The 11471-nt window shown below is 44.3% G+C and overlaps 1 protein-coding gene across 1 annotated transcript in view; it reads right to left on the minus strand.

Annotated features, from left to right (window-relative positions):
- The window catches only part of LOC126413133 (lutropin-choriogonadotropic hormone receptor-like), a gene marked incomplete at its 3' end in the record, with an annotated part of 673520 nt that extends 669820 nt beyond the window's left edge, over positions 1-3700 (minus strand). Inside the window, exon 1 of the mRNA XM_050083025.1 lies at positions 3471-3700. Within this exon, the coding sequence (XP_049938982.1) occupies positions 3471-3700 (230 nt within the window). The remainder of the gene's footprint in view (positions 1-3470) is intronic.
- Positions 3701-11471: the final 7771 nt, after the last annotated feature.

The raw sequence follows: 11471 nt of genomic DNA on the forward strand, positions 1-11471 counted from the left end.
AGCAGTAGAGGGTAGGAGGAGTCAGGGTAGACCAAGGAGAAGGTACCTGGATTCGGTTAAGAATGATTTTGAAGTAATAGGCTTAACATCAGAAGAGGCACCAATGTTAGCACTGAATAGGGGATCATGGAGGAATTTTATAAGGGGGACTATGCTCCAGACTGAACGCTGAAAGGCATAGTCAGTCTTAAATGATGATGATGGTGGTGATGATGATGATGCCCGAGTAGTGCACCTCACTGCTTGCACGTTATGTTATTGTAATGGCCTACTAAAGGTGCACAAAGTTTGGAGTAAATCTGTGATACCAACATCGTGACCTCCCCTTGTCATCACAAGCGTGTTGAACAACCCTTTTTATCCTAGGCTATACTCCGTATACCCTCAGCCCCAGGACGTTCGTCCGTTTTCGACCCGCCAATAAAAGCGCCCTAATTCCGACACCATCGTCTGCATCCTGTTCCGCAGCCGTGGCTGTGAGGCAGGAATGTGCTTGTAGGTGGCGGCCGGGCAGGCTAGGAGTGTGGGCCTAGAATGTAAATTGCCGCCCCGACCACCTGTGGCTGCGGCCGGCGCGTGGCGTGGTGTACCGGCGCTAGCCGGGCTTTCTCCCGGCGCGGCGCGGCGCGGCGCGCCGTCAGGGCTCAGAGCCGCGTGCGCGCTTCCCGCGGCCGCCTTGCGACACGCGCTCGCAGGTGGCGGACCGGCGCACGCGATAATGGCACTTAGCGGCGGCCGGGCAGCGGGCCACAGCGCCGCGCACGTCGAGAGCAAAGCAAGCACGCGACCGAGGCGAGCCGAGGCGCGTGGAGTGGGGCACCGCGGCTGCCGATTACTCCACCGCACTCCGTCAACAGCTGCCAGCGCCTGGGCGCCCGCAACTCACTCAGCTCTTCACTTTACGGGTCGCACAGGATTCGGCGATACACTGCTGAGAAGCGCGACAAAACTGTACGACGTGGGTTCTGTCAATGTGAATAGTCGTCACTTATTTGTAGATTTTAAGCACCTTGCCGATTCTTTAGTTAAAACTGAGAGGCCGTGGTCTATGTATGTAACATTCACTGCGTTTACATGGGGCTCCCAAAACTGTATTTCGAAACGCTATCTTGTCGAAAACTGACGTGTTGAGAACAGTGGCTGTTATACTATAAGGTTTGTAACTGTCACAGTAACCAGCCGCAAGTATGATTACTTGTGGCTCGTTCAGTTTCAGTTATAAACCTTAATGTCTTACGTAATCTGATTTCCCAATACCGTTTCTGGTTGGTCATGTAAATTCTCCAATATCGATTGTGGAAATGTGGCTTTAGCTGCCACATTTGCTCTCACACAATCGATTTTTGCTCCCATACAAACGCTTCAGTTTTCATGTTACGCCTTGTTTTTATAAAACTCTTCGTCTAACCTTGATGGAGTGACTTTTTCTGCACTGAAAGATAAGTTGAAATGTTTGACTGAGCACGGTCTATCTCCTAAACTAATTGATGAGAAATGGCTAATGTGCTCACTAAACAGGGAACCGGATCGGCTGATTTCCAGAGGCCTTTTGTATAAAATAACTTACACAAATCATCAGGAAACCGATATTTTACCGGTCTAGGGAAACCGCTTCGTGCTTTAGCAAGTAAACACAACAGCGAAAAACTGTTCCAAATTCGGTTTTCATCTTCCGGATGTAGTGACTCTTGAATGTTTGGGCATAGATATTTCCGAAGATGTCTCCCGCAGATATGGGGACGAAACTGCAGAAAATAGTTTCACACACTCTGTCCAGAAGTTTTATCAGAATTGCCGGCCGCGGTGGTCTAGCGGTTCTAGGCGCTCAGTCCGGAACCGTGCGACTGCTACGGTCGCAGGGTCGACTCCTGCCTCGGACATGGATGTGTGTGATGTCCTTAGGTTAGTTAGGTTTAAGTAGTTCTGAGTTCTAGGGGACTGATGACCACAGTAGTTAAGTCCCATAGTGCTCAGAGCCATTTGAACCATTTTTTTTTATCAGAATTAAAACCTGGCCGTGCAAACCTACATTCTATAATCGATTTATTGTTTCCTTGGCGAGGTATGTTTCTTCGGCATTAGGCAGTGGCCTAAGCATATTTGTAAGCCTCAAGTTTCGTCCGACAATGCTGGTGATGTCAGAGGACAGAAAGTGTGGTTAAACACAAACGACAGTCTGAAACACAAATAAGCTCAGCAAGTGGAGCTGTTTATACGTAACCACGCAACGGACGGGTTGTGGCATCATTAGACCGCTTCTTACGTTCGAGGATCATCGTTTTATCGTTGACGATCCCGTCCCACTTCTTGTTACTGCAGGAAACCGAATTTAGTTATTTGGTTCTCAGTCTCTTAATGCCTAGGTAAGCTCCCATGGACGCCAACGTCATGGGAGATGAAAAAGGTGTCGAATTGGAAAACATGCAGTTGGCTATGAAACGACGTGTTCTGCTTCTGCTAGAAGCGGGGCATACACATATTGGTATCGCGTCGAACGACGAAATAGTTTTGAAATGTCTCTGCTACAGAATTCATACGTCTTAATGTCCGCCGGGGCAGCAAATAAGTTTGGTTTGCAGAGATGTCTATTTTTCTGCCCACCCTAATTCATCGCTGAGCAAGCGCTAGTACATGTGTACCAACGAAGAGAATGTAGATCATCATATCGCGTAAAAGTACTTCAGTACTGTAAAACATGTACCCATATTGAAATATGAAAACATTATTGACTTGTGACTTAAATTGTCCATATATTAGTAGCATTTCTACATTGTCTTCGTTGAAGATAGCGTTTTACTTGTTTTACATTTGTTTACCATCAGCTTCAGCAAGTAAAAGACTTACGTTACCCCGAGTACCTCCCTATGCGTTAGTACTGGGAAGTCAAGATCAGTTTCCTGTTGCGTTTTTTAACAACACCATATTTACGTGAATGGTACACTGTGATACGTTTCTGAACAGGTTTTGAGGCAAGGAAAGGGATTAGCGAATAAAAAGTATAGACCGCTTTTTAAAATGAGCCGTACTAATGTCCAATTTCCTTAATGATTGCAGTTACAAGAAAGACATGGTGGCTAATGTCACCTGGTAGCTAAACAACATTTTCTTGACAAAATTTTTATTTTTCTTCTCTAGAAAAACTTGTTTGGGATGGACAAAGTAAATGAGTCATTCTGTGTAGTATTACTATTTGGCTTTCATGCCACACACGTCGATATGATGGGGTTGATAACATTTTTTGACACACAAAACACTTGGTAATGATCTTATAACAGCAATGGCAGATACGTATCATTAGTTGTTCACGAATCAAATGTTTATTTCAGTAATGTTTCTAAATAAACGAGGAGCTGCGTACGGCATTACTAACTGGGCAAATATGCAGAAACAGAGCTGTCAAAGGCATAGTTGGAGACAGACAGGTAATAAATGGAACAAGGAATGGCGAGCAGAGTGCATCGGCTACTCACAGCCTGGTGGCAGCGGGCGACACGGCGACGTCGTCGAAGAAGGCGTCTCCGAGCGCAGCGTCGCGGCAGGAGACGTCGGCGCCGCCGTCGAGGCAGCTGCAGCCGGGCACCACGCAGGCGTCCAGCCGGCCGCGGGCGGTCACCGTGTCAGAGGCGGCGGCCCGCAGCAGCTGCAGCATCAGTGTCAGCAGCAGCGGCGAAGCGCGGGCGTAGCGGGCCGCGAGGGCCATGGCGCAACTCGAGCGGCGCCTGCGACGGTCGGCGAGCGACTGACTGCCGCGGGAGCGCGCGCCGGCACGCAGCGCGACGCGGGCCACCGGGGGCGGCAGTGCTGCCGCCCGGCGGTCCTCGTGCGTACTGCGGCTAGTACGTCACTGGTTCCCTGCTGCGTCATTGTTGGAAGTAACTCCCAGTTAACCAGGCGCACGTTTCTTTCCTGCTCCGCAATCGTCGATGTACAAGTCTCACACGAGACGTGTACATCTGCCAGGTGTAGAAGTATGAAACCGGAATTTCGTTGCAATAATTACACTACTGGCCATTAAAATTGCTGCACAACGAAGATGACGTGCTACAGATGCGAAATTTAACCGACAGGAAGACAATGCTGCGATATGCAAATGATTAGCTTTTCAGAGCATTCATACAAGGTTGGCGCCGGTGGCGACACCTACAACGTGCTGACATGAGGAAACTTTCCAACCGATTTCTCATACACAAACAGCTGTAGACCGGCGTTGCCTGTTGAAACGTTGTTGTGATGCCTCGTGTGAGCAGGATAAATGCGTACCATCACGTTTCCGATTTTGATAAAGGTGTGATTGTAGCCTATCGCGATTGCGGTTTATCGTATCGCGACATTACTGCTCGCGTTGGTCGAGATCCAATGACTGTTAGTAGAATACCGAATCGATGGGTTCACGACTGTAATACGGAACGTCGTGCTGGATCCCAACGGCCTCGTATCACTAGCAGTCGACATGACAGGCACCTTATCCGCATGGCTGCAACGGATCGTGCAGCCACGTCCCGATCCCTGAGTCAGCAGATGGGGACGTTTGCAAGACCACAACCATCTGCACGAACAGTTCGACGACGTTTGCAGCAGCATGACTATCAGTTCGGAGACCATAGCTGCAGTTACCCTTGACGCTGCATCACAGACAGGAGCGCCTGCGATGATGTACTCGATGACGAACCTAGGTGCACGAATGGCAAAACGTCAAATTTTCGGATGAATCCAGGTTCTGTTTACAGCATCATGACTGTCGCATCCCTGTTTGGTGACATCGAGGTGAACGCACACTGGAAGCGTGTATTCGTCATCGCCATACTGGCGTATAACCCGGCGTGATGGTATGGGGTGCCATTGGTTACACGTATCGGACACCTGTTGTTCGCATTGACGGCACTTTGAACAGTGGACTTAACATTTCAGATGTGTTACGACCCGTGGCTCTACCCTTCATTCGATCCCTGCGAAACCCTACATTTCAGCAGGATAATGCATGACCGCATGTTGCAGGTCTGTACGGGCCTTTCTGGATACAGAAAATGTTCGACTGCCGCCCTGGTCAGCACGTTCTCCAGGTCTCTAACTGAATACGTCTGGTCAATGGTGGCCGAGCAACTGGCTCGTCACAATACGCCAGTCACTACTCTTGATGAACTGTGGTATCGTGTTGAAGCTGCATCGGCAGCTGTACCTGTTCACCCCATCCAAGCTCTTTTTGACTCGCCCAGACGTATCAAGGCCGTTATTATGGTCAGAGGAGGTTGTACTGGGTACTGATTTCTCAGGATCTATGCACCGAAATTGGGTGAAAATGGAATCACATGTCAGTTCTAGTATAATATATTTGTCCAATGAATACCCGTTTATCATCTGCATTTCTTCTTGGTGTAGCAATTTTAATGGCCAGTAGTCTAGATGTCTGTTGTTTGAAACCGATAAACATATTTTATTCAAATAGTCTCCTTTGCTACTTAATACAGTCCTTTCACCTCTCCGGCAGGCCACGAATGCCACGTAATTGAAGTGAACCAGTCAGCGAACCTTTTTCGTACAGTTTCATACTGATTGAAACGTTGTTCAGCGAGATCGTCTTCCACTAATACATATAGATGATAAACGAACGGAGCCAAGTCTGGAGAATAAGCCGCATGCAGTAGTATTTCCCAAATGAACGCGTCGATCGTTTCCCTGACCGTTTTTGCTGTGTGTAATAGGGCGATATCATGGAGCAATATCACTTTGTGTTGCCTTTTTCCATATTCCGGTCGTTTTTCACGTAATGCTCGATTTGAATCGATCATTTGCGGTTGGTACCGATCAGTGTTAAAGGTTTCACCATGTTTTAACAGCTCACAATGGAGGACATCCTAATCCCACCACACAAAAGCATTGTCTTCTTTCCAAAGCGATTTGGTGTTGCAGAAGATGTCGATGGCTTTCCTGGGTTCACTCTTGATTTACCACGCTTAGGATTCTCAAAACATATTCATTTTTTATCACCTGTCAGTATTCAATGGAGAAACGACTTTCTTTTGTATCTGGCGAGCAAAGTGGTCATTCCATTTGCTTGCTGTCTTTCATTCAGTTCATGCGGAAACCATTTTCCCACTTTCTGCATCTTTCTCACAGCGTTCAACCGAAGACGCGTTCTGCGTCACATTCGCTCCGCGGCTTCCTGCTGGGTTTGAGTATCGTCTTCATCAAATAAAGCCTGCAATTCGTTGTCTTCGTTTTCGATGGTTTCCCGCACAAAACTCGACATGTATACGAGTATGAAACAGATATGGAACTTGGGTTACTGTGTGTTTACATTCGTCGTCAGCCGTTACAGGAAGCAGGTGGCGCTGCAGACGCGGTCTCACTGGCCCTACACTGATGGCTACCACCACCTAAAGGAAATTTCCTGTTCGAGTTTTTTTACGTGAAATATATTACAGCTTTTTAAATAAAAGAAACGTTATTAACATTCTACATCTTCTACATATTTGCAGCAGGCTGCCGCTATAGGGCTCCGAATTATAGCGAGTAAGACGACGGTGTGTAAAGTACCTATGTCTGTGCACGAGAAATAGAGTGCTGTAATCGAGTTTGTAACTAATTCACCATGACAATGTCAGACCACACCTTAGCGCTACATCTCCAACAATGCGACACCTTGGGTTCACCTTCATCGACAATACTCCATACACTCTCGGTTTGTCCCCATCCAGTTTTCACCTGTTTCCAATACTTCAGGAACACCTTCGAGGACTTCATTTTGATGGCGATAAAGCGGTGCAGGCAGAGGTTATGTTTTAGCTCCATCAACAAAGTCAAACATTCTATGGTGATAGTATCAACAAACTTCATCTCTCATCGGGAGAAAAGTGTTCTTTGCCAGGGCGACTGTGTTGAGAAACACTTATATAGACGTGAAGAATAAAGATGTGGAATGTTAGTAACGAGTTTTCACGTAAAAAATGCGGAGGCAATACTTTTCAAGTCGTCCTCATGTACATTCATAATAACAAGTTGGCTCGTACCAATAATTGATATAACACATGAACAGGAATCAGTAAACATGCTACAATGCTACATAATTTTGGGTGTACGTACTGATGAAAACTTGAAATGGAAGAAGCTTATTGCTGCTATTTTCAAAGAAATTAGCTCAACTACTTTTGCTCTGACATAACTGCTAGTCCTGGGAACACTCGAATCATTGTTGTCACATATTTTGCATATTTCCACTGAAAAATGTCTTGTGGAATAACTTTCTGGGGTAACTGATTACTTAAGGAAAAACTATCGATTGCACAAACGCGAGCAGAAAGAACAACAGGTGGCATTCATCCACAGCTAAATTGTAAGTCTTCGGTGAGTTAGACATTTCCACTGCGCCATAACAAAACATAATTACATTCGCTTCTGAAATCCGTCATAAGAAAAACCTTCACAATTTGGGAAGAACAGTGATGTCCATGTTTACAACACTAAAGGAAAAATGACCTTCGTTATCCATGATCAACCCTAGCAGTTCCAACGCATTTTCCATAATGTGTAATACCAAAGGGGGCGGGGTCACCTGAGTCCACAACAAAAAAAGCTAAAAAACTAATTTCGTTAAATGTGCTTAGCTTTTATTAACAAAATACTTTTTAAATACGTACTAGTGTGCATGTAAGATACACAACCAGAAAATTTTTTTAGCACAATGTTAGCAACATAAACGCATTTTCCAATGTTTAGACCAACTGAGACGTATAGATGTAAATGATGCACTATTTGTTCATGGCAAGGATACAGATTATTGTACTTTAGTGGACGTCATACCTTAGATTGTGAAACGCCTAATGGTTGAGACATCCGTCGTGTACTGGTACCCGGACTACCTTGAACAGCGTCCATAATATCCTCACCATCGTCTTCACGTATCGAGCACTCGTACTGATAACAAACGCTAGGTAGAGAACCTGTCTCCCGTAACACTCGAAATACTCCACTAATGGTTCGTGCATTCGGAAACCTCCGGGTTGGATAACGTACCCGATATTCGTTAACTGTAGCCGTAGCATTACCATCACATTTGCCACAAATAAACACCATACATGCGTATTCCTCTGTTGTAAAATTGAAAGACATCCCCATCTTATAAGCAAACTACAAACTACAACTGTTACTATGTGGGCCGGCCCCTGTGGCCGAGGGGTTCTAGGAGTTCCAGTCCGGAACCGCGCTGCTGCTACTGTCGCAGGATCGAATCCTGCCTCGGGCATGGATGTGTGTGATGTCCTTAGGATAGTTAGGTTTAAGTAGTTCTAAGTCTAGGGGACTGATGACCTCAGATGTTAAGTTCCATACTGCTTAGAGCCATTTGAACCATTTGCTACCATATGGTTTCACTTAAATACACTGTAGTTATTATGCTATTTCATTGAACAATTAAGAAAACTAACTCGTTTCAAGGTTAGGAAACGACTGAAACAACTTACTAACGGTTGCCAACAATGACACAAGCGTTTCTACATTCATAATGGAAAACAACCAAATTTACTTTATAATAATCTTTCCTTCTCTGGAAGTTCTGAAAAACTACTGCAGATGCACGCTTGGGACATGTTTTATTAAATTCACCACATCAACAGCAACAAAATAAATGGAAATCGTGCTTTACCTTAACCTCGTACAGTTTTGCGATGGCCTCATATTAGCGAGGTTGCTAAATTTCATGCAAAATCTTTTATTAGCCGTAACTCCGTAACTAAACATTTGCGGATCTACGTTTATATGAACTTTTTTCTTTAGTTTTACTTGTAGAGTTGTTTGTTGTTGCGGTCTTCAGTCCTGAGACTGGTTTGATGCAGCTCTCCATGCTACCCTATACTGTGCAAGCTTCTTCATCTCCCAGTACCTACTACAACCTACATCTTTCTGAATCTGTTTAGTGTATTCATCTCTTGCTCTCCCTCTACGATTTTTACCCTCCACGCTGCCCTTCAGTACTAAATTGGTGATCCCTTGATGCCTCAGAATATGCCCCACCAACAGATCCATTCTTCTAGTCAAGTTGTGCCACAAACTTCTCTTCTCCCCAATCCTATTCAGTACCTCCTCATTAATTATGTGATCTACCCATCTAATCTTCAGCATTCTTCTGTAGCACCACATTTCGAAAGCTTCTATTCTCTTCTTGTCCAAACTAGTTATCGTCCATGTTTCACTTCCATACACGGCAATGCTCCATACATATACTTTCACAAACGACTTCCTGACACTTAAATCTATACTCGATGTTAACAAATTTCTCTTCTTCAGAAACGCTTTCCTTGCCATTGCCAGTCTACATTTTATATCCTCTCTACTTCGACCATCATCAGTTATTTTGCCCCCCAAACAGCAAAACTCCTTTACTACTTTATGTGTCTCATTTCATAATCTAATTCCCTCAGCATCACCTGACTTAATTCGACTACATTCCATTATCCTCGTTTTGCTTTTGTTGATGTTCATCTTACACCCTCCTTTCATGACACTGTCCATTCCGTTCAACTGCTCTTCCAAATCCTTTGCTGTCTCTGACAGAATTACAATGTCATCGGCGAACCTCAAAGTTTTTATTTCTTCTCCATGGATTTTAATACCTACTCCGAATTTTTCTTTTGTTTCCTTTACTGCTTGCTCAATATACAGATTGAATAACATCGGGGATAGGCTACAACCCTGTCTCACTACATTCCCAATCACTGCTTCCCTTTCATGCCCCTCGACTCTTATAACTGCCATCTGGTTTCTGTACAAATTGTAAATAGCCTTTCGCTCCCTGTATTTTACCCCTGTCACCTTCAGAATTTGAAAGAGAGTATTCCAGTCAACATTGTCAAAATCTTTCTCTAAGTCTACAATTGCTAGAAACGTAGGTTTGCCTTTTCTTAATCTAGCTTCTAAGATAACTCGTAGTGTCAGTATTGCCTCACGTGTTCCAATATTTCTACGGAATCCAAATTGATCTTCCCCGAGGTCGGCTTCTACCAGTTTTTCCATTCGTTTGTAAATAATTCGCGTTAGTATTTTGCATCCGTGACTTACTAAACTGATTGTTCGGTAATTTTCGCATCTGTCAGCACCTGCTTTCTTTGGGATTGGAATTATTATATTCGTCTTGAAGTCTGAGGGTATTTCGCCTGTCTCATACATCTTGCTCACCAGATGGTAGAGTTTTGTCAGGACTGGCTCTCCCAAGGCTGTCAGTAGTTCTAATGGAATGATGTCTACTCCCGGTGCCTTGTTTCGACACAGGTCTTTCAGTGCTCTGTCAAACTCTTCACGCAGTGTCATCTCCCATTTCATCTTCATCTACATCCTCTTCCATTTCCATAATATTGTGCTCAAGTACATTGCCCTTATATAGACCCTTTATATACTCCTTCCACCTTTCTGCTTTCCCTTCTTTGCTTAGAACTGGGTTTCCATCTGAGCTCTTGATATTCATACAAGTGGTTCTCTTTTCTCCAAAGGTCTCTTTAATTTTCCTGTAGGCAGTATCTATCTTACCCCTAGTTAGATAAGCCTCTACATCCTTACATTTGTCCTCTAGCCATCCCTGCTTAGTCATTTTGCACTTCCTGTCAATCTCATTTTTCAGACATTTGTATTCCTTTTTGCCTGCTTCATTTACCGCATTTTTTATATTTTCTCCTTTCATCAATTAAATTCAATATTTCTTCTGTTACCCAAGGACTTTTAATAGCCCTAGTATTTTTACCTACTAGATCCTCTGCTGCCTTCACTACTTCATCTCTCAAAGCTACCCATTCTTCTTCTACTGTATTTCTTTCCCCCATTCCTGTCAATTGTTCCCTTATGCTCTCCCTGAAACTCTGTACCTCTGGTTTAGTCAGTTTATCCAGGTCCTATCTCCTTAAATTCCCACCTTTTTGCAATTTCTTCCGTTTTGATCTACAGTTCATAACCAAATGATTGTGGTCAGAGTCCACATCTGCCCCTGGAAATGTCTTACAATTTAAAACCTGGTTCCTAAATCTCTGTCTTACCATTACATAATCTATCTGAAACCTGTCAGTATCTCCAGGCTTCTTCCATGTATACAACCTTCTTTTATGATTCTTGAACCAAGTGTTAGCTACGATTAAGTTGCGCTCTGTGCACAATTCTGTCAGGCGGCTTCCTCTTTCATTTCTTACCCCCAATCCATATTCAACTGCTACGTTTCCTTCTCTCCCTTTTCCTACTACCGAATTCCAGTCACCCATGACTATTAAATTTTCGTCTCCTTTCACTATCTGAATAATTTCTTTTGTTTCATCATACATTTCTTCAATTTCTTCGTCATCTGCAGAGCTAGTTGGCATATAAACTTGTACTACTGTAGTAGGCGTGGGCTTCTTGTCTATCTTGGCCACAATAATGCGTTCCCTATGCTGTTTGTAGTAGCTTACCCGCACTCCTATTTTTTTATTCATTATTAAACCTACTCCTGCATTACCCCT

This window comes from Schistocerca serialis, chromosome 7, assembly GCF_023864345.2.
Source record: "Schistocerca serialis cubense isolate TAMUIC-IGC-003099 chromosome 7, iqSchSeri2.2, whole genome shotgun sequence".
Classification (NCBI taxonomy): Eukaryota; Metazoa; Arthropoda; class Insecta; order Orthoptera; family Acrididae; genus Schistocerca; species Schistocerca serialis.